At 46.1% G+C, this 24,364-nt stretch overlaps 1 protein-coding gene across 1 annotated transcript in view; it reads left to right on the top strand.

Annotated features, from left to right (window-relative positions):
• Positions 1–24,364, top strand: part of SPTLC1 (serine palmitoyltransferase long chain base subunit 1) — a 122,642-nt gene that overhangs the window by 72,426 nt on the left and 25,852 nt on the right. The window contains exons 9-12 of the mRNA XM_075352607.1: positions 3,806–3,913; positions 8,610–8,705; positions 11,476–11,572; positions 22,263–22,317. Of these exons, the coding sequence (XP_075208722.1) occupies positions 3,806–3,913; positions 8,610–8,705; positions 11,476–11,572; positions 22,263–22,317 (356 nt within the window). The remainder of the gene's footprint in view (positions 1–3,805; positions 3,914–8,609; positions 8,706–11,475; positions 11,573–22,262; positions 22,318–24,364) is intronic.

Genomic DNA, 24,364 nt, shown 5'->3' with positions numbered 1-24,364 from the left:
TAGTGTAGTACTTTGTGTGTCCTCCGGAGGCAGAAGCTATACACCCAATACGGAACTATAAGAAAAAGAATTTACGGTAAGTAAACAAAATTCTCTTTTTCGCGCAGTGGGCCTTATGGGCGTCTCCATTGTCCGGTGCCAGCGCCGCCTCTTTTGACCATCTTTGTTCTCCTTCTCTAGCCGCGGTGCATGACGCGTCCGAAGTCATACACACTCGCCGGCATTCAGGTCCTGAGCAGGCGCACTTTGATCTGCCCTGAGCAGGACAGATCAAAGTATTGTAGTGCACCTACGCAGCACCGGCGAGTGTGTATGACGTAGGACGCGTCATGCACCCAGGCTTCAGAAAGAGGACAAAGATGGCCGAAAGAGGAGGCGCCAACACCGGAGAACGGAGACGCCCATATGGCCAACCGCAGCGACCGTTAGGTAAGTATTATAAAGTGTTTTTTATGTTATACCCCCGGCCTGGGCTCTTATATACAGCATGTTAGAATGCTGTATATAAGAGCCCGGTGGTGGTGGCCGCAGCTTATAGGCCAAAAAAGTGGTGACAGGTTCCCTTTAATCCCTCAAAACCTGAGAGCGAGATACATCAGCGCGCTGCCACAAGCATAACTTACCAAGCGCCATCAGAGGTCACGTGACGTGATTACGTGACTTCCGGTGGTTGCCATTGTATCGCAGGGTCAAGTGATGACTCCTGTAGCTATCATGAGTCACTATCTCTCACTGCTGGCAGACTGCCGTGTGTGAGAGTAAAGCATGTACACAGCTGAGATCTGGAGAAATGGAAGAGCGATCAGACTGCTGATATAGTCCCCTAAGGGAGCTAGTAAAATAAAAAAAAGTAAAAAAAAAAAATCAAAAAACCTAAAAGTTCAAATCACCCCCCATTTGGCCCATTGAACATGACTAAGAACGTCGAAACGCGTAGTCCCATGTTGTAACTGTGTGGCAATATTTACATCCTTGCTGTTTACCAGATATTTTTAACGTGGATATACAATAAGCTTGAATTTTAATTTACCCTGAGATATATATACATGTGTATGTGTGTGTATATGTATGTGTGTATATGTGTATGTATGTGTATATATATATATATATATGTATATATATATATGTATATATATATAAACATTATATATATATATATATATATATATATATATATATATATATATATATATATATATATATATATATATATATATATATATATATATATAAACATTATATATATATATATATATATATATATATATATAAACATTATATATGGTATCGCCGCATTCAGACACGCCCGATTTTATCAAAATATAAAATCAGTTAATCTGATCGGTAAACTGCGTAGCGGCAATTTGGTCGCCGCAAAATGCAATAACAGGCGATCAAAACGTAGCATCTGCACAAAAATGGTACCATTAAAAACGTCAGCTCAAGATGCAAAAAATAAGCCATCATGGAGCCATAGATCCCAAAAAAGAACTCTACGTTTCCGAAAATGGTGCAAAAAGTGTACCACTTTTTCTGGACAAACTTGTGAATTTTTTTTAACCCCCTTAGATAAAAGTAAACCTATACATGTTTGGTGTCTACAAACTCTTACCACCCTGAGACATGACACCAACACATCAGTTTTATCATATAGTGAACATGGTGAATAAAATATCCCAAAAACCATTGTGCGATCACACTTTTGTTTCAGTTTTTCCACACTTGAAATTTTTTTGCTGTTTTCCAGTACACTATATAGTAAAACTTATGGTTTCATTAAAATGTATAGCTCGTCCCACAAAAAGCAAGCTCTTATTTGGCAAGATTGATGGAAAAATAAAAAAGTTACGGCTCTCGGAAGGAGAGGAAAGAAAAAAACAAAACAGAAAAGTGCCGAGGGTGAAGGGTTGATAGATATCATGGGAGTCATAGTTATACATCAGGCAGAAAATATTAGGCAAAGTGCATGTATCTCAAAAATAAACGCATACGTGGGAAATAGTTATATATAGGGTCAATATCGCAAAAGGATTCTTTCAAGCATGTTCTCATTATAAAGTGCCTGGTGCAAACAAGGAAATAATCAGGTTGAGGGAAAAATAGAACCTACATGTGAGATTTCTTGTTTCCCTGGTGAAATGCGCGTCGGGGGAACTTCCTTTTTTGGGACACCAATGCCTGCCATTACCCATATGCACTAGGCACCTTATATTGGTATGCATAGGAAATTACACTGAGATATTTTTCCCTCAACCTGATTGTTTCCTTCTATATATGTTTCTAAAGGTGCAACTGACATTAATTTCTCACCAGATGTTTGTAATAATCCATTCAATCCTTGCAGGCAAATAATTTATGGACATCCTATGATTTGATTTGTGTCATGTTGGTAGCACCTTTAGAAATATATTTACTGTGAAAATATGACATGTTCAATACTTATTTCACCTGCTGTATATGACTCGTGGCCAGTCCTACATCACGGACTGACTAGTGTGCGACGTCTGCTTTGTGCTGTGAGTAGGATAAGCAGCCATTTTGGTCACATCTGCTACCTGTTATCTCAATAAGGTTAGAAGTCAATTTTATTGATACCTGTTTACCCAATATAATGGTTGGCTGTGTAAGCCTGTCCCCTGAATAAAGTACATTTTAATCCATAGACCTTGGAATAATAAGTTCCATAATTGGATGTGTTAAAAAAATGTTATTTTTTTCTGAGATAAGTGTATAAACATTTCAGATAAATTCAGGTAACACCTTTCCCTGCCTGTTTTATCACAGGAGTTTGTGTTTCTGTTGAGTCTCCAGCCCACTGAGCTTATCATAAATCAAGTCAGTGATGTACAAGGTCAGCAGCTGCTGGAGCTCCTACGTCACTGACTTGATTTATGATGATCTCAGTGGGCTGGAGACTCAACAGAAACACAAACTCCTGTGATAAAACAGGTAGGAAAGTGTTCTCTCATAAAGCACTAGCTGCAAGCACCTGCAGTGTCTATTTTCTCTTATACTTCCTCCCTTGACCAGGAGATGTGGTCTGATCAGACAGTGTCCCTGTATGGTCAGACACGGCTAATACACATATATAAGATTTTCTCATCACAGGAACATTTTGCTTAAATACATCCAATTGTGTATCTTATTACTCTTCCAAGATCTATTTAATAAAATATACTTTTGTGGAGTAACCACTTCAGATATCAGTTAGGTGTCAGTATTGTGGTAAAGCCACAATGTCAGGTGGCTACAACCATGGGTATATTGCATCTACATATCAAACCTTTCCACATCCAGTACAGAGTTTAGTAAGATTGCATACATGATTTTATTGCTACCCCGATAGCTTTGCTACTGGCTACATAGATTGTATATAAAGATTGATACAGCATATGGATTAAACACTGCAGTTGTAGTTTACAGAAGTAGAAAGTTGTTGCCAAATATTTCTCATGTGGCATTCTTCCATATTTTGCTAAGTTATATTATATCTATAACCTGTTTTCCTTGGAATGGAAAGTACTGCTTGCTTTCTTCTCTGCTTATGTGCTGAAATGCTGTCTGTTGAAGGTACCGAATAGGTAAAGTATTTTTTTTATAGAAAATGAGTCGTAGCAATGCGTGGTATGCGTCTTCTCCCACTTATGCGGTGACTATTCAACAACAAGCACCGGCTGCAAACCGTTTTTCTATGCCCTTTAATATAAACCATCTCCGGGTCTTTTGAAATAGTTTATATACACTTTTTTTTTTTTTTTTTTTTTTTAAATTAAATTTTAACTTTTGATGTCTTTGTAAATTGCAGGTTGAGTTAAAATACAAATACAAAGTAAGAATATTCCTGGAGGAAAGCCTCTCGTTTGGCGTTTTAGGGGAACACGGACGTGGGGTTACCGAACACTTTGGAATAAATGTAAGTTTGTTCTGTTGAAGGCAAAAATATCATGTGTATACTATCACGACATGGACTCTGTCAGTGCCTAGTAGAGTTAAATTTCTTAAAATCCAGCCAGACATGATGATATCTTGTTTATAAATGGGGGATAAGCCTCTCATTGTTTCTACCAGACTCTTAAGGTACCGTCACACTAAGCGACGCTCCAGCGATCCCACCAGCAACTTGACCGGGCAGGGATCGCTGGAGTGTCGCTACACGGGTTGCTGGTGAGCTGTCACACAGGCAGATCTCACCAGCAACCAGTGACCAGCCCCCAGCCAGCAGCGACGCATGGAAGTGATGCTGCGCTTGGTAACTAAGGTAAATATCGGGTAACCAACCCGATATTTACCTTGGTTACCAGCGCACACCGCTTAGCGCTGGCTCCCTGCACTCCTAGCCAGAGTACACATTGGGTTAATTACGCGATGTGTAGTCTGGCTATGTTTGCAGGGAGCAGGCACTGACTGCGTGAGAGCGGCGGACGCTGGTAACGAAGGTAAATATCGGGTAACCAAGGAAAGGGCTCCTTGGTTACCCGATATTTACATTGGTTACCAGCGTCCGCAGAAGCCGGCTCCCTGCTCACTTGCACATTCAGTTGTTGCTCTCTCCCTGTCACACACAGCGATGTGTGCTTCACAGCGGGAGAGCAACAACTAAAGAATGGTCCAGGACATTCAGCAACAACCAGCGACCTCCCAACAGGGGCCAGGTTATTGCTGGATGTCACACACAGCAACATCGCTAGCAACATCGCTGTTACGTCACAAAAGTTGTGCCTCAGCAGCGATGTTGCTAGCGATGTTGCTTAGTGTGACGGTACCTTTTAGGAGTCTAGTGTTAAAGTTCTTGTTGACTCATGTAATTGCCTTTGCCAGTGAAGGTCAAACACCCAGACAACTCAATTATGCGAACCTCCCATTGTATTATGATGTGTATTGCTAGATGCAATGTAACTTAAGGTGGTGTCACACATAGCGACGACGACAACGACGTCGCTGCTAAGTCACCCATTTTATGTGACGTAGCAGCGACGTCCCGTCGCTGTGTGTGACATCCAGCAACCACCTGGCCCCTGCTGTGAGGTCGCCGGTCGTTGCTGAATGTCCTGCTTCATTTTCTGGACGTTGCACTCCCGCTGTGAAGCACACATCGCTGTGTGTGACAGCGAGAGAGCGATGAACTGAAGCGAACAGGGAGCCGGGAGCCGGCGTCTGGCAGCCTGCGGTAAGCTGTAACCAAGGTAAACATTGGGTAACCAAGAAGCCCTTTCTTGGTTACCCGATTTTTATTTTAGTTACTAGTGTCCGCCGCTCTCACGCTGCCAGTGCCGGCTCCCTGCATAATTAGTTGGAGTACATATTGGGTAATTAACCCGATGTGTACTCTGGCTAGGAGTGCAGGGAGCCAGCGCTAAGCGGTGTGCTCTCACACTGCCAGTGCCGGCTCCCTGCACACGTAGCTGGAGTACACATCGGGTACGTAACCCGATGTGTACTCTGGCTAGGAGTGCAGGGAACAGGGAGCCGGCACTGGCAGCGTCAGAGCGGTGGACGCTAGTAACTAAGGTAAATATCAGGTAACCAAGAGAAGTGCTTTCCTTGGTTACCCGATATTTACCTTAGTTACGCTTCCACGCGTCGCTGCTGGCTGGGGCTGGTCACTGGTGAGATCTGCCTGTTTGACAGCTCACCAGCGACCATGTAACGACGCAGCAGCGATCCTGATAAGGTCAGATCGCTGGTCGTGATCACTGCTGCGTCGCTATGTGTGACACGACCTTTAGCTGTCTCCCCCTCGTCTCTGCTATTACTATAGGGATATTTTGAATACGACTTGAAATCTAGCCAATAAGAGCCCAGTCTTATCCACCAATCGTGAAGACCCCAATGGTCTGAATGTAGAGCTCAGGGGCATAAGGAGGAGAACTGTCCATTGCCCAGGGAGACTCTTGCTACATGCTACCTATCTAGGATCTGTGGATCCGATTTGGTAAGCCATAACTGAACCTGGATTATAATATTAAATGGACTTCAGCATCGAATGCAAGGAGTCGGCTGAGATCTCAACGACTACCTAATTAAGGAATCCAGCTTGGGACAATCCAGTCACCTAACTACAGGCTTTGCGGTCCTCAGCCAGCTTCCTAAATCTGATGTTATTCCATTCTCTGTGGGTGCCCACCGAAAGCGGGGTGCTGCTGGTTTGGAGTAAGTAGCCCTGGAAGCTCTGAGGCACGGACATTCTAATCCCTGGTGAACCAGCGCAAGGGTGAGAAACTTGCCGGTTACATTCTGTGGTTCTGCTGGTTATGTGCTATGTGTTATTAATTGTTTGGGGATCCAATAAAGTCTTAATATTGTGATTCCCTCACCCTGTGTTGTCTGAGTAGTGTTCCGCCCATGGTTAAGCAGGTCGGACGTTCAGTTGGGATGAGCCCTGGGCCAAGCTGTCTTTCTAAAGGCAGCCGGGCCAGCGGACGAGAGCACCCACTGACCCCCGTGTCTCCACATATACTATAGACTACTATATTATATGAGTAATTTTAATAATGGGTGAGAAGCTCTGGAGCACAAAAGGCTGCAACCTTCTTGGAGCAAATCAGAGCAATTGAACTCAGTTGATGTGTTACTTGCTCTTGAGCCATAACCGTAGGGTCTTTTACGGACTGGGGAATTACGTGGCTTGCATAAAATAGTTCTTATATTTTGTAATTGTGGGCTGAGATGTGGCCTTGCCAAAGCATGAGTGGGGTGAAGTATTTCAGGACACACAATGGGGCGTCATTCTGCTTTCAGCAAAGGAAATTGAAATTAATTTTATGGCTAGTGAATTGCTTTTAAGCCCGTTTTACCTTATCAAGTGAAAGACTGCATGGAGGAGAGCCCCGTGAATGCTGGTGCTGAGCTGTTTTTGGCTCTTTGGAAACCTCTGCACAAAAACATCATTATTTAACATCTGAACCCTAGTTATAAATCCTTGGTATGTGAGGCTAAGTAATGATGTCTCAGAAAAGAGTTGTATAAATCTGCAGTCCAAGGCTGCCTGCATTCATCCCTAGCCAATTAAAACTGATTTATGGAGTTATTACATATAGTAGAAACGTCCGGCCCAATGCAATTGTCACGAAGTTTTCTTTTCAGGAAGAAATGCTTAAACTGCTGCTTTCTGTACATTGTCCTTGAGTCCAGACTTCAGCTCGGCCTCTTGATCTGTTGTAGATTGCATTTGATACATCTTCATTTTAGATTGTGCGTTTTACGAATCTTCTACCATTTAGAAATGTCATTAAATGGGTAATTACACCATTATTTAGCATATTTAGGATTTACAATGTTAAAAAAAAAAAAAAAAAAAAAGGTTTGGCGAAGAGTTGAGCAAAACTATTTACAGGATGCTATTCCAGTGGTTACGTTGGTACTCTATAGCAGCTGGACCAAAGCCCTGCTAACATACTAGGTGCCTCTTAGTAGACCCCTCAACGTTGTATTGATGCTCGGGCATACTAATCGGAAGAGGCGTCAAGGATGCTGGCAAATGGGAAGAGTTTCACAGTACTCGGTGAAGGGTGATAGTGTCCATTGTCAAGCATTTACTTCCACACAATGCGCTCATAAAGGCTGAGACTAGGTGGCGACATAAATTGTGTGGCCAAGGATAGCTATATCCCGCTGTATCATCGCAGCGTATTGCATGGAAATTGGAGTCACAGCATCTTACGGGTCACATTGCAGCCTTGCTCACCTGGATTATACTGTGATGTATCAGTGATGTATCAATCTTTATACATGACATATGTTAGTCACTGAGTCACCCTGGCCTAAAACTCACTTGTTCTGCTCTTAGAAAGAAAACATTTAGCACGAACTCAGCATGTATACAAACAAGAACATTACAATGATATAAAGCAAAGATTGGCCTCATTAAGAGCAGGCAGTTGTTAATTTCTTGAATAGGAAACATGGACAGTGATTATATAGTCTGCACAGTGTTATGTGGCACAAATGAAAACTGCCAAATAGGGCTTCAACTAATACAATTGCAGTTCTTAAAGGGAATCTGTCAGCAGGTTTTTGCTATGTATTGTGAGAACAGCATGCTGTAGGGGCTCAGAGCCCGATTCCAGGTATGTCTCTTATTACGCTGTGTGTTGCTGTTTCAATTAAAATCAAATCAGTGTTTAATCAGCAGAAAATTATCATTCCAGGACTAGGTGCCTTGTACCTGCAAGTCAACTGCTCTGTATAACTCCACTCTAACCACAGATTGTCAGCTTTTTATGTACACAGTACATTGTCAGAAAGCTGCTAATCAAGGATGTGAGCAGGGTTATACAGACATTAGACTATTGAGCTTTGCTAGAGCTGCAGGAGAGAAAATGGTTATTATATACAAATGACCTCAAACAGATCGGTAAGCGACATCACTGGAATTGGAGTTTCATCCCCTACATCGTGCTGCTGACAGACTTTTTTTTAAAGTTAAACCGACTATTGATGCCTTATTTTTTAGATTTCAGCTGCCAATGTTTACTCATCACCAGCAAACCACAATTATATGTCCACAGCCATGCATGATCCAACAGCTAAGTCACAGGAATGCTTTACATACACCTGAATAGTGGGGTCTGAATGAAATGATTGTATAATGTGTTCTCCTCTTTCTCTAGATTGATGACATTGACTTAATAAGTGCAAATATGGAGAATGCACTGGCTTCCATCGGAGGTTTTTGCTGTGGCCGATCGTTTGTCATTGATCATCAAGTACGTACTTACGTTTTCTAACTTCCAAGGATGTTGACTATTATTTTATATACTTCTTTCTTTTGCCTTTATTTGTATAGCTTGCTATATGCCCTATCAAAAAAATACAATGATTTAACCATACTTATAAGCAGCAGATGAGTTGATATCTAGTATTCTGTTACATTATGTTTATGATGTAGGACATCACGCTCCCTCCCGCAATTTTACCATGTAGTGGGGCACTATTTAATCAAAGTTACATAGTTACATAGTTACTTAGGTTGAAAAAAGACCTAGGTCCATCTAGTTCAACCTTCCTCCACCAGTTCTAAAGTAACTAGGTGGCGCTGGCACTACCCATTGACCGTATGAGCACACTGACCATTTCCAAGCATTACATTTCCATATGTTTTCTCTAAAATTTTCCATCAGACTTTTTAACTAAAACTATGGCTCCTCATAGCACAAGGTCCCTTACAATCTGTTTTTACAAGGATACCATTTCAGTGCCAACAGACTGCTGTTTTTTAAAAAACAAATTCTTCTAGCCAGGAGAAGGAGTTCCCCTTAAGGAAAAATAAAATAATAATAATAATAATAAAGATTTAAAATTTGTTTGCATACCTCTGTATGTAAAAGCAACACTGGTGACCGCATATACACTATTTCATAAAGTCCAAACTAGATAACCCTAGGCTTTTCCAGTGCATGCGCCATTGTGGAATCTGCAATCTTAAAGTGAACATAAAGTAAACGTTCTCATGTGCACTAGCTGTACAGGTATGCCCATCGGTAAGGAGACCCCCAGTGTGATATTCCTCTAAGGATGGGTGCACGCGATCAGGACATGCTGCATCCTGGATATAGCGTGTCTTCTACTGCGGGGGCATGAGTGCTCTCTACAGGAGACCGAAGCTCCCTGTGCCCACGATCAGGGTTCTGACCCCTGCAGACTTTAGCTCTATTCTTCCTGTGACGAACACTTGCGTCTCCGCAGCATAAATTTTATATTCTGCAGCTCGGAAAGCCGCACTGCAGGTCAGTGTACGCAGCAGAGAAAAGAAGCACATTGGCCATAGGTTTTCTATAAATTCCATCCATTGTGCTTGTACTGTGCAACGCAGCGTTTTGGACGCAGTGAAAACACGCAGCATCCAAAACACAGTTATTACTGATCATGAGCACGCAGCCTAAAGTGGGCTTTACACGAGACGATAGATTGTGCGATGTGTCGTTGAGGTCATGGTTTTCGTGACGCACATCCGGCATACCGCACGACGTCGTCTCGTTTGACACCTCCTAGCGACGCAGTATCGCTCACAAATCGTGAATCGTGTACTCGTCGCTAGGTTTCATAAAATTGTTTAATTAAAATGGCGGCTGTTGTTCATCGTTTCCGTGGGATCACACGTTGCTCCGTGTGACACCACGGGAACGATGAACAGCAGCTTAACCTGCGTCCCGCGGCACCCGACGGCTTAAAGGAAGGAAGGAGGTGGGCGGGATGTTTACATCCCGCGCATCTCCGCCCCTCCGCTTCAATTGGCCGGGTGCCTTGTGACGTCGCTGTGACGCCGAACGTCCCTCCCACTCCAGGAAGTGGACGTTCGTCGCCCACAGCGAGGTCGTCCGGAAGGTAAGTCTGTGTGACGGGGGTTAAACGAGTTTTTGTGCCACGGGCAACTAATTGCCCGTGATGCCTAAACGACGGGGGCGGGTACGATCAATTGTGCTATCGCACAATCTATCGTCTCGTGTAAAGCAGGCTTAACATATGCTTACACTATATGTGAAACTGACCCCCACAGTAGTAACATGATGCTTAATCACCCCTATACTCTTGTAATGAACCATGTGATCTTTCCGAATATCCGGACAGAACTCTGTTTAGGGCAGACTACAGCGTGAGAATATTAATGCAGTGGAGTGCAGTAACTCTCGGCCCTAACGTCTGTGCTTACGAATTTTAAGCATGCACATTAAAGCCAGAAAGTACAAGACGGAGGTGCCTTTCTGAAGTTAGTTGTTTTTTTTTTTTTTAATCTTATGAGGCTAAGAACTTAGAGACAAGTAGGTGCTGACTTTCTACTTGTTCTGCGTAATGACAATCTACCCGCTCAGAGCGGCCACGGAGCATTTCTTCCTCTTCCGGTCTGCTTTGTCGGGTTGGCATCCCTGCCGACATCATGCTGATTGGCAGCCGGCTCCCCACCGTTAAGGGCGCTTTACACGCTGCGACATCGCTAGCGATCTCATTAGTGATGTGACACGCCAGATCGCAGATGCGATCTGCCGAGATCGCACATGTGACCAGCGCTATAAAATGCCCTATGTGCGATCTTGGCAGATTGCATCTACAATCTGGCGTGTCACATCGCTAATGAGATCGCTAGCGATGTTGCAGCATGTAAAGCGCCCTTTAAGCAGCAGAGAGCAGACTGTTAGCATGAAGTCAACAGTGACGCACATCAACAGAATAGAGTGGATAAGAAGAAGCTGCTTTGTCAACCTGACGTCAATGGAAGCTGCAGAATCACCGGCAAGAGCAGTCCATAACCGCTCTGAGTGGCAGAAGATTGGCACCAGGTAGAACAGGCAGATATATGGAAACTACCTGCGTGTAAGTTCTTTGCCCCATCAGAAAACGACAAAAGTCCCTGATAACACCTTTAATTAAAGGTTACATTTGGCGATATGTTCTCTTTAAGTTCTTTAGGGCCTGCAAGATGTAATGTATGGGACATTTAAATATGAGCTCAAAATTTCTATTTTTCTATATTTATTCTAGAGACTATCTGGCCAAGGATACTGTTTTTCAGCATCGCTTCCCCCTTTGCTAGCGTCTGCTGCTATCGAAGGGCTTAACATTATGGAGGAATCTTCAGGTATTGTTTTGTTTATAAGGCATGGTTTGAACTTTGTGTTGTGGATTATGTAATAAATGTCTATTCAATTCAATAGGACAGCAATATCAGATTGGTGGAGGTCTGACTTCCGGCACCTCTACTGATCAGCTGTTCTCAGCTCCGTCGGTAGACAGATGTAAACGATAACAGATGTAAACGATAAATGGCGCTGAACAGCCCAGCTCCATTCAGTGCGTAGTGGCCACTGCAGGGTACTGTACAGTAGAACAGCTTATAATATACAGCCTTCAGAGCTGGACTCTCCCAACATATCTTGGTTACAGTGGTTACAGCTCATTCAGAGAAGTTCAACTTTTCACAAGCTACGTTAAAAAAGATTCACTATTTTGGAAACGCAGATGCTCTATAATCTTCGATATTACTGAGAGGAAGTCTAGGTTTGTAGCTTTCCAAAGTACTTGTTTGACATTTTCTACCTTTAGGATTTTCTCTAGCAGTGGTTAACAAAAAAATATTCAATCCCACTGCACTATTTCTAGATCTTGCTGTATTCTTTTTAGGCATACCATGTCACCCGTTCTTTTGTATAATTTCAACTAACGTTCTTAAAATTCTGATTTTGTGTAATTCTTCTTAACTTTTCCGAGTAGAGTTCATAATATTAGCAAACCATTATGGGCTACAAAATCTGACTTCTTATTTCTATTGGTAGTGCTGTACCTTCTATTTCTTTTTCGCTCTATTGGGAGACCCAGACAATTGGGTGTATAGGCTATGCCTCCGGAGGCAGCACAAAGTATTACACTCAAAAGTGTTAAGCCCCTCCCCTTCTGCCTATACACCCCCCGTGCTCCCACGGGCTCCTCAGTTTTTTGCTTTGTGCGAAGGAGGCAGACATGCAAGCACAGCTCCACAGATTAGTCAGCAGCAGCTGCTGACTAGGTCGGATGGAAGAAAAGTGGGCCCATATAGGGCCCCCGGCATGCTCCCTTCTCACCCCACTTTTGTCGGCGGTGTTGTTAAGGTTGAGGTATCCATTGCGGGTACGGAGGCTGGAGCCCACATGCTGTTTTTCCTTCCCCATCCCCCTTAGGGCTCTGGGTGAAGTGGGATCTTATCGGTCTCCAGGCACTGAGACCGGGCTTCATCCACAACTCCTGTGGAGCCTGATGGATAGGAGCCGATACCGTTCAGGGACATGGCCCTGCATCTTAAAGGTACTCTGTATCCCTATGGGGACCGCGCACGGCATCACCTCAGCTTTGCTGGGTGTGCTAGTGCACCGGGGACCGCGGCGCTGACCGGGTCTATATGTGCCATTACACACTCAGCGTCGCTGAGTGTGTTTATATGTAAGGGCTACCGCACTGACCGCCGTTGCCACGGGACACTGCGGCGCGGCTGGGACTTGTAGTTCGCCGGGGACTTTCACGCGACCGCGCTTTTACGGCGGCCGCGTTTATTACTACAGTCCCCGGCTTCATTGCGGCCTAGTTTCCCTTTTTTCTCTCCCGCCCTCAGCCCTGACAGGCAGGGGAAGGGCGGGACGCTGCACGGAGCGAGCAGCAATGAGGGCTGGAGTATGATTTACATGCTCCACTCCCCTCACTGTGCACAGTTTGAGCGCCCGTTTCGCGCTCTTTCCAGGCCACGCCCACAGCTTCCTCAGCTCGTCAGGACGCCGCAGCCATTCCTGTCAGCTCCACCGACGCTGCAGAGAGGGACATATTCATGGGAGACCCAGACACGGTCTCTGGTGGCCTCACAACCGCTTAGGCGGCTGGTAAGCAGCACATGTGGTGCTAGCCCCATGGTGCTGTATTGTATTGGTACATTATTTGTGTACTGTATATAATTTACACTGTATGAGCACAGTTCTTTCTGGCTATATACCCTATTGTGTTACTCAGGGAAAACTATAGCATGGCGCCCACAAAAGGCAGGGGTGCCAAAACACAGGCTTATTATGTTGCCTGCGCCGCATGTAAGACCCAGCTACCGGCAGGTTCCACTGACCCTCATTGTGTACAGTGTTCGACCCCTGTGACACTTCCTCAGCCGGATCCTCTGCTAAGAGGGGCCCAGGGGGAGCCACCTGTTGACAATGTCCAGGTGACGGGGACTGAGTTTGCAGCCTTTAAGGATCAACTCTCTGAGACTATGGCTAAGATACTAGAAGCCTTGCAGTCCAGACCGGTATCTCAGCAAAGGGACTCTGTTCAATCATTGTTCCCTGACCCCCCTCAGTTGGACCAACAATGTCCTCACGGGGTATCTCATACATCCCAGACGGAGGGTTCGGACTTAGAACCTAGCCCCAGATCGTCTAAGCGGGCCCGCTTAGAATTTCCCTCGACATCATATTGTTTAGGGTCTCAGCGGGGGGATTCTCTGGTTGATGATGCGGAGACAGCTGATCAGGATTCTGATCCTGGGAGCGCTCTCAATCTTCATTCTCCAGACGGGGACGCCATAGTGAATGATCTTATTGCATCCATTCATCAGTTGCTGGATATTCTTCCCTCAGCCCCTCCGGCGGAGGAGTCAGATTCTCAGCAGGAGAAATTTCGCTTCAGGTTCCCCAAGCGTACACAGAGTATGTTTCTAGACCACTCTGATTTCAGAGAGGCAATCCAGAATCACCATGCTTGTCCGGATAAGCGTTTCTCTAAGCGCCTTAAGGATACACGTTATCCTTTTCCCCCGGAAGTGGTTAAAGGTTGGATTCAATGTCCCAAAGTGGATCCTCCAATCTCCAGACTGGCGGCTAGATCCATACTTGCAGTGGAAGATGGGGCCTCGCTTAAAGATGCCACTGACAGGCAGATGGAGCTCTGGATGAAATCCATCTATGAAGCTATCGGAGCTTCTTTTGCCCCAGCTTTCGCAGCCGTATGGGCGCTACAAGCTATATCAGCAGGTCAAGCGAAAATTGAAGCGGCCGCGCCACAAGTGGCTTCCATTACCTCCCAGACCTCGGCAATTGCGTCTTACGCTATGAATGCTATCCTGGACTCGGTGAGCCGTACGGCAGTTGCGACCGCCAATTCGGTAGTAGTCCGCAGGGCCTTGTGGCTACGGGAGTGGAAGGCAGATTCCGCTTCCAAAAAGCGTTTAACCGGTTTGCCAATTTCTGGCGACAGGCTCTTTGGCGAGCGCCTGGATGAAATCATCAAACAATCCAAGGGAAAGGATACATCCTTACCCCAGCCCAAGCAGAACCTCTCCCAACAGAGGAGAGGGCAGTCGAGGTTTCGGTCCTTTCGGGGCGCGGGCAGGTCCCAATTCTCCTCGTCCAAAAGGTCTCAGAAAGAACAAAGGAACTCTGATGCATGGCGGTCTAAGTCACGTCCTAAAAAGGCCATTGGGAGCACCGCTAACAAAGCGGCTGCCTCATGACTTTCTACCTCCTCTAGTAGCATCCTCGGTCGGTGGCAGGCTCTCCCACTTTTGCGACACCTGGCTGCCACAAATAAAAGACCGCTGGGTGAGAGACATTCTCTCTCACGGTTACAAGATAGAGTTCATCTCTCGTCCCCCGACTCGATTCTTCCGGTCCTCTCCGCCTCCCGAGCGAGCCGAGGCTCTTCGGCAGGCGCTGGGCACCCTGAAGGCAGAAGGAGTGGTGGTCCCTGTTCCTCTTCAGCAACAGGGCCACGGTTTTTACTCCAACTTGTTTGTGGTCCCAAAGAAGGACGGGTCCTTCCGTCCTGTCCTGGACCTGAAACTTCTCAACAAACACGTAAAGGCCAGGCGGTTCCGGATGGAATCCCTCCGTTCCGTCATCGCCTCAATGTCCCAGGGAGATTTCCTTGCATCGATCGATATCAAGGATGCTTATCTCCACGTTCCGATTGCCCCAGAGCACCAACGCTTCTTGCGCTTCGCCATGGAAAACGAACACCTGCAGTTCGTGGCACTACCATTCGGCCTGGCAACAGCCCCACGGGTTTTCACCAAGGTTATGGCTACTGTAGTAGCGGTCCTCCATTCTCAGGGTCATTCTGTGATCCCGTACTTGGACGATCTGTTGATCAAGGCACCCTCTCAAGAGGCATGCCAACACAGCCTCGACGTTACCCTGGAGACTCTCCAGCGTTTCGGGTGGATCATCAATTTTCCAAAGTCAAATCTGACACCGGCCCAATCGCTGACGTACCTTGGCATGGAGTTTCATACCCTCTCAGCGATAGTGAAGCTTCCGCTGATCAAACAGCAGTCACTACAGAAAGGGGTACAGTCTCTCATTCAAGGCCAGTCACACCCCTTGAGGCGCCTCATGCACTTCTTAGGGAAGATGGTGGCAGCAATGGAGGCAGTTCCTTTCGCGCAGTTTCACCTGCGTCCCCTTCAATGGGACATCCTACGCAAATGGGACAGGAAGCCGACGTCCCTCGACAGGAACGTCTCCCTCTCTCAGGCGACCAAAGCCTCCCTTCGGTGGTGGCTTCTTCCCACTTCATTATCGAAGGGGAAATCCTTCCTTCCCCCATCCTGGGAAGTAGTTACGACAGACGCGAGTCTGTCAGGATGGGGAGCGGTTTTTCTCCACCACAGGACTCAGGGTACGTGGACCCGGCAAGAGTCCTCGCTTCAGATCAATGTTCTGGAAATTCGGGCAGTGTATCTTGCCCTGAAAGCGTTCCAGCAGTGGCTGGCAGGCAAGCAGATCCGAATTCAGTCGGACAATTCCACAGCGGTGGCATACATCAATCACCAAGGCGGCACACGCAGTCGTCAAGCCTTCCAGGAAGTCCGGCGGATCTTGATGTGGGTGGAAGCCACGTCCTCCACCATATCCGCAGTTCACATCCCAGGCGTGGAAAACTGGGAAGCAGATTATCTCAGTCGCCAGGGCATGGACGCAGGGGAATGGTCCCTTCACCCGGACGTGTTTCAGGAGATCTGTTGCCGCTGGGGGGTGCCGGACGTCGACCTCATGGCGTCCCGGCACAACAACAAGGTACCAATGTTCATGGCACGGTCTCAAGATCCCAGAGCTCTGGCGGCAGACGCCTTAGTTCAGGATTGGTCGCAGTTTCAGCTCCCGTATGTGTTTCCTCCGCTGGCACTGTTGCCCAGAGTGTTACGCAAGATCAGGGCCGACTGCCGCCGCGCCATCCTCGTCGCTCCAGACTGGCCGAGGAGGTCGTGGTACCCGGATCTGTGGCATCTCACGGTCGGCCAACCGTGGGCACTACCAGACCGAACAGACTTGCTGTCTCAAGGGCCGTTTTTCCATCTGAATTCTGCGGCCCTCAACCTGACTGCGTGGCCATTGAGTCCTGGATCCTAGCGTCTTCAGGATTATCTCAGGATGTCATTGCCACTATGAGACAGGCTAGGAAACCAACGTCCGCCAAGATCTATCACAGGACGTGGAAAATTTTTCTGTCATGGCGCTCTGCTCAGGGTTTTTCTCCCTGGCCATTTGCATTACCTACTTTTCTGTCCTTCCTTCAATCTGGACTGGAAAAGGGTTTGTCGCTTGGCTCCCTTAAGGGACAAGTTTCTGCGCTCTCGGTGTTTTTCCAGAAGCGCCTAGCTAGACTTCCACAGGTACGCACGTTCCTGCAGGGAGTTTGTCACATCGTTCCACCTTACAAGCGGCCGTTAGAACCCTGGGATCTGAACAGGGTGCTGATGGTTCTTCAGAAACCACCATTCGAGCCAATGAGAGATATCTCTCTCTCACGCCTTTCGCAGAAGGTGGTCTTCCTAGTAGCAGTCACCTCTCTTCGGAGAGTGTCTGAGCTAGCAGCGTTGTCATGCAAAGCCCCTTTTCTGGTGTTTCACCAGGACAAGGTGGTTCTACGTCCGGTTCCGGAATTTCTCCCTAAGGTTGTATCCCCCTTTCATCTCAATCAGGATATCTCCTTACCTTCTTTTTATCCTCATCCAGTTCACCAATGTGAAAAGGATTTGCACTTGTTAGATCTGGTGAGAGCACTCAGATTCTACATTTCTCGTACGGCGCCCCTGCGCCGCTCGGATGCACTCTTTGTCCTTGTCGCTGGCCAGCGTAAAGGGTCACAGGCTTCCAAATCAACCCTGGCTCGGTGGATCAAGGAGCCAATTATCGAAGCTTACCGTTCGGCTGGGCTTCCGGTTCCCTCAGGGCTGAAGGCCCATTCTACCAGAGCCGTGGGCGCGTCCTGGGCTTTGAGGCACCAGGCTACGGCTCAGCAGGTGTGTCAGGCGGCTACCTGGTCGAGCCTGCACACTTTCACGAAACACTATCAGGTGCATACCTATGCTGCGGCGGATGCCAGCCTAGGTAGACGAGTCCTTCAGGCGGCGGTTGCCCACCTGTAGGAAAGGGCCGTTTTACGGCTCTCTTACGAGGTATTATTTTACCCACCCAGGGACTGCTTTTGGACGTCCCAATTGTCTGGGTCTCCCAATAGAGCGAAAAAGAAGAACGGAATTTTGTTTACTTACCGTAAATTCCTTTTCTTCTAGCTCTAATTGGGAGACCCAGCACCCGCCCCTGTTTTTTTGTGTACACATGTTGTTCATGTTGAATGGTTTCAGTTCTCCGATGTTCCTTCGGATTGAAGTTACTTTAAACCAGTTTGTAATTATATTTCCTCCTTCTTGCTTTTGCACCAAAACTGAGGAGCCCGTGGGAGCACGGGGGGTGTATAGGCAGAAGGGGAGGGGCTTAACACTTTTGAGTGTAATACTTTGTGCTGCCTCCGGAGGCATAGCCTATACACCCAATTGTCTGGGTCTCCCAATTAGAGCTAGAAGAAAAGGAATTTACGGTAAGTAAACAAAATTCCGTTCTTGCTTTTGTTGCGAAATGACTCACTTTCACTCTCACACACTCACTCTCACACACACACACACTCACTCTCACACACACTCACTCTCACACACACTCACTCTCACACACACTCACTCTCACACACACACTCACTCTCACACACTCACTCTCACATACTCACACTCACTCTCACATACTCACACTCACTCTCACACACACTCACTCTCACACACACTCACTCTCACACACACTCACTCTCACACACACTCACTCTCACACACACTCACTCTCACACACTCACTCACTCTCACACACTCACTCACTCACTCTCACACTCACTCACTCTCACACACTCTCTCTCATACACTCTCTCTCACACACTCACTCTCACACACTCACACTCACTCTCTCACACTCACACTCACTCTCACACACTCACTCTCACACACTCACTCTCACACACTCACTCTCACATTCACACACTCTCTCACACACTCTCACTCACACACTCTCACTCACACACTCTCACTCACACACTCTCACTCTCACACTCTCACTCTCACACTCTCACTCTCACACTCTCACTCTCACACTCTCACTCTCACACTCTCACTCTCACACTCTCACTCTCACACTCACACTCTCACACACACACACACACACACACACACACACACACACACACACACACACACACGTTCAAAATAATTGTCCAATATGGCCCAGATCAAACAATATACCAGCTGGTGGAGTAGATTCTTAGAAAACCATCATTCTGCATTCATGATCTGCAGGTTTTTCAGTCTGTGTATTTGAATAATTAATTGAGAGGTGGGTGTTCAAAATAATAGCAATGTGGAGGTAAATGAGTGAGGTCAATCATTCTGTGAATAAACCGGTGTGAATCATGTGGCCCTAATTTAAGGGTGAAACCAGCACATGGTGTACATGCATTTCTCCTTGAAAGCCCGAGAAATATGGGTCGTTCAAGACATTGTTCAGAAGAAGAGAGTACTTTGATTAAAAAGTTAATTTGAGGGGGTAAAACTTATTATGGGCTGTTAAGCTAAAATGATCTCCAATGCTTTTAAAATGGAAAGCAAAAACAGACAGATGTGGAAGAAAACTGAAGACTACCATTGGAGTGGATGGAAGAATAGCCAGAATGGCAAAGGTTCAGCCAATGATCAGCTCCAGGATGATCAAAGACAGTCTCAAATTACATGTGAGGACTGTGACAGAAGACACGTGTGTGAAGCTAATCTATTAGCAAGATGTCCGCGCAAAGGCCCACTGTTAAACAAAAATAAAATGTACTAAAGTGGATACAATGTGCCGAAGAACACATCAACTGGCCTAACGAGAAATGGAGAAACATTTTGTGGATCGATGAAAGCAAAATTGTTCTTTTTGGGTCCAAGGGCCACAGACAGTTTGTCAGACGACCCCCAAACTCTGAATTCAAGCCACAGTACACTCTGAAGACAGTGAAGCATGGTGGTGCAAGGATCATAATATAGGCAGGTTTCTCTTACTATAGTGCTAGGCCTATTTACAGCATACCAGGGATCATGGATCAGTTTGCATAGATTAAAATACTTGAAGAGGTCATGTTGCCTTACGCTGAAGAGGAAATGCCCTTGCAATGGGTGTTTCAACTAGAGAAAGACCCTAAACTCCCTAGTAAATGAGCAAAATCTTGGTTCCAGTCCTACAAAATTGAGAATATGGAGTGGCCAGCCCAATCCCCGGACCGTAATCCAATAGAACACTTGTGGGGTGACATAAAAAATGCCGTTTCTGAGGCAAAGCCAACAAATGCAAATGTAGTCACAGCATCCTGGGCTGGAATAACAGGTGACAGGTGCCAGAAGTTGGGGGTGACTCTATGCAACATGGATGTGAAGCACTTCTAGAAAACTGTGATTATAGAACTAAATATTAGGTTAGGGATTTACAGGAATGCCAAATCCTGTAGAACAAGAAGACAGATATCTAGTATGTAAAAACAAATGCTATTTTTTATGAACAGTCCAATGTTCATGTTATGATATTTTCCGTAAATTAGTTATCAAATTATATACCGTATTTTTCGGACTATAAGACGCACCGGACTATAAGACGCACCCTGGTTTTAGAGGAGGAAAATGGGAAAATAAAACTAAGCAAAAAATGTGGTCATGACACACTGTTATGGGGCGAGGATCTGCTGCTGAAACTGTTATGGGGGTAATGTCCCCAAATTTTCTACTAAGGTACCCCATCCTGGTAATGATCCTCCTGCCTTGTATATGATCCTGCTATAAACCCCCATCCAGCCTGTTCACATACCCCCCCCATCCAGCCTGTTCACATACCCACCCCCCCATCCAGCCTGTTCACATACCCCCCCCCCCATCCAGCCTGTTCACATACCCCCCCCCCATCCAGCCTGTTCACATACCCCCCCCCCCCCATCCAGCCTGTTCACATACCCCCCCCCCCATCCAGCCTGTTCACATACCCCCCCCCCCATCCAGCCTGTTCACATACCCCCCCATCCAGCCTGTTCACATACCCCCCCATCCAGCCTGTTCACATACCCCCCCATCCAGCCTGTTCACATACCCCCCCATCCAGCCTGTTCACATACCCCCTCCCCATCCAGCCTGTTCACATACCCCCCCCATCCAGCCTGTTCACATACCCCCCCCATCCAGCCTGTTCACATACCCCCCCATCCAGCCTGTTCACATACCCCCCCTCCATCCAGCCTGTTCACATACCCCCCCCTCCATCCAGCCTGTTCACATACCCCCCCCTCCATCCAGCCTGTTCACATCCCCCCCCCTCCATCCAGCCTGTTCACATCCCCCCCCCTCCATCCAGCCTGTTCACATCCCCCCCCCTCCATCCAGCCTGTTCACATCCCCCCCCCTCCATCCAGCCTGTTCACATACCCCCCTCCATCCAGCCTGTTCACATACCCCCCCCCAATCCAGCCTGTTCACATACTCCCATCCTGCTATATGCCCCCATCGTGCTCATATACCATCCTGGTATATGGCCTGTATCCTATAGCACAGAGAAAAAAAATAAACGTTTATACTCACCTTTTCCTCACTCCCTGCAGCACCGATCACATCTTCCTCTCTGGCACGCTGATCTGTGTGTGTGGAGCCGTTCCCCTGCAGCATGCGATGTCTTCCTGTCTGTGCCGATCAGCTGACCAGCTCAGCACAGATCAGCTGACCGGCACAGATCAACAAACAGGAAGACATCGCGTGCAGCAGGGGGGCGGCTCCACACACGGGGACGGGTGAGTGTACTGATTCACTGCACCCCGCGCTGGTAATGACGCGCGGGGGGCAGTGAATACAGCCGCACATGATCACTCCAGGCTGTAATTGCCAGGGGTGATCATGCGGCCGGCTCTTTACTATGCACGCGTCCCCGCTCGTCCTCCCGCCCACCTGTCAGCGCCGGCTTCTGCGCTGAGAGATGGCCGGGAGGATGGGCGTGCATATGTAATGAGCGGGCCCACGTGGTCACGGCAGGCGCTGCTGCTGCCTGCTCGTGTCCCCGATGACCCGCTCCACCACAGCACCCTCGTTCCCAGCCGCAGCCCTATAGTCAGACCATAAGACGCACCCCCAACTTTCCCCCAACATTTGGGGGAAAAAAAGTGCGTCTTATGGTCCGAAAAATACGGTACATTTCTCTGCATGATTGAAATTAGAAAACAGTGTGCAATGTTCCCAATGCATGGAAATAAAAACTATAATTCTGATTTCGGGCTTAACCCATGTTTTTGTACTGACTGCAATTATTTTGAACACAATTGTGTATTCTGTATGTGTGTGTGTAGATCTTTTTCTCTCTCTCTCTCATATACAGTATATGTAAATATACAGTATAGTATAAGGTAATAGAATTTTATTTTTTTAATTTAAAATATAGAAATATTCCACACCTTAAAAGAAAAGTGCCAAAGAATCTATAAAGCATTGCAAGGGTATGTATAGAATGTTCCCTTCCCTTCATCCACATCTTTCCTCCCCCCATTCTCTTGATTGAACTTCAACTTTTGTATTATTTTTTTTATTTTGCAATGCAACTATGACTTCTTGTGAAATCACTTTATTAATGCAACATCAGTAAAGGACCACTAGAGCTCAATTGAAGTGATTTTGAGCCTAGCTGGTAAAAGATGATTGAGGGATGTCAAAGTTGGTCTTGTGGTCTCTAGATATAGAATGATTACCTTTTAAATATTAGCTCTTTAAACTTAAAGATGCGCATAGAGGAAACTTAGCCATAATTACATTTACTATAACCCATCTCCTTATTATTGAGAAATATAATTTGAATACACCATACAGAAATAGCAAGTGTTAGTGGCTATATCCAAGCAATTGGACCTGAAAAAGGCATAGATTCTTTTCCCATGCAATCATTACATAAGATACAATGCACATCTATTACAGTACATGTGCAGAGTCCAACTCTTGTCCTCATCTTAGTCTGCAGCTGAAACAGATTATAGGCTTTTTTTAAGCAGTCAAGTTTTTTAAATCTTTCAAATCTGATGCATATTAAAGCTAAATGATGCCATTTTAATTAGGCTAGATTCACATTTCCGTTGTTTTCCATCAGTCACATGCGTTGCTTGACGCTTGTGACTGATGCGTTGTACAACGGATGACAAGAATAAGAATTCATTGTCGGACTCCGTTGTAAAACGTGAGAGAGCGCGATCAGCTGATCGCTCTCATTAGCCGGCCGCCGGGTGATCAGCCGATCGCGCACAGCAGCCGGCCGCCGGGCGATCAGCCGATCGCTCACAGCAGCCGGGCGATCAGCCGATCGCTCACAGCAGCCGGGCGATCAGCCGATCGCTCACAGCAGCCGGGCGATCAGCCGATCGCTCACAGCAGCCGGGCGATCAGCCGATCGTTCGGCTGGCGAGCAAGAGCATTCGCAGCGGAATCAAAAGGATTCCGCTTCTCAAAAAACGCTACATGCTGCGTTCCTGCTGCCCGATGGTCAGTCGTTCCACGACTGATCAGTCGGGCGGAGGATGCAATGCAGCTTCATCAGTCACAATGCACCGCTCATACAAGTATATGGGAACAACGAAATCCGCCAAACTGATTCCGTTGTTTACCAGAGCCGCGGATTGTGACTGATACAAATTGACGGAAATGTGAACCTAGCCTTAGGATTGCATAGTCAGGATTGAGATGCCAGGCTTCTATTGGCCACTGAAAGATGATGTAATAGTGAAGGCTCAATAGACTGCAAATTATGTCATACTACTATACAATGCTATAGACTACTAATTATGCCGCACTATTATAGAATACTAAATAACCAAAATACCATCAATATTAAACGCCCTCCTGCCAAGATCAAAATCCTACAAAGATTCAGGAGAAATAGCCAAATTATTATTATTATTATTATTATTATGTTTTTATTTGAACTAATATTACATAATAAATTAAAAGGAGAATGTCAGACAAGGCAAAACCACACAAGGGAGCCTCCAAAGAAGTACAAACAAATAAACAGCTGCAGTAGCTGACTTTTGACAAAAGTGACATACACCACCAATATACGTAAGGAGAATCAATTGTTGATATGAATGAAAACAAATAACATCACCATGAATATAAAGTGGAAAAAATTCTACAGGGATCAAACAGTTAATATGTTCTGAGATGGCAGGTTTCTGTTGGTCACTGTAAGATGATGCAACACTGAGGGCTCAATAGACCATGAATTGTCATACTATTCTACAATACCATAGACTACTAAAGAATTCACATTACTATGGACTATTAGTGTCATACTACTATACAATACTATACTAATTATTTCATACTACTATACATACAATACTATAGACTTCTAATGATGTCATAGTACTATACAATGCTATAGACTACTAATGATGTCATAGTATTATACAATACTATACACACAGATGGCCAAGTTAAAAACTTAAACAAAGTCATGCGCCAAAATAATGGGCCCCACATAGTCCATACAGATTAATG

This window comes from Anomaloglossus baeobatrachus, chromosome 1 (genome assembly GCF_048569485.1).
Source record: "Anomaloglossus baeobatrachus isolate aAnoBae1 chromosome 1, aAnoBae1.hap1, whole genome shotgun sequence".
NCBI classification, from domain to species: domain Eukaryota; kingdom Metazoa; phylum Chordata; class Amphibia; order Anura; family Aromobatidae; genus Anomaloglossus; species Anomaloglossus baeobatrachus.
This window is presented reverse-complemented; position numbering and strand designations above follow the sequence as displayed.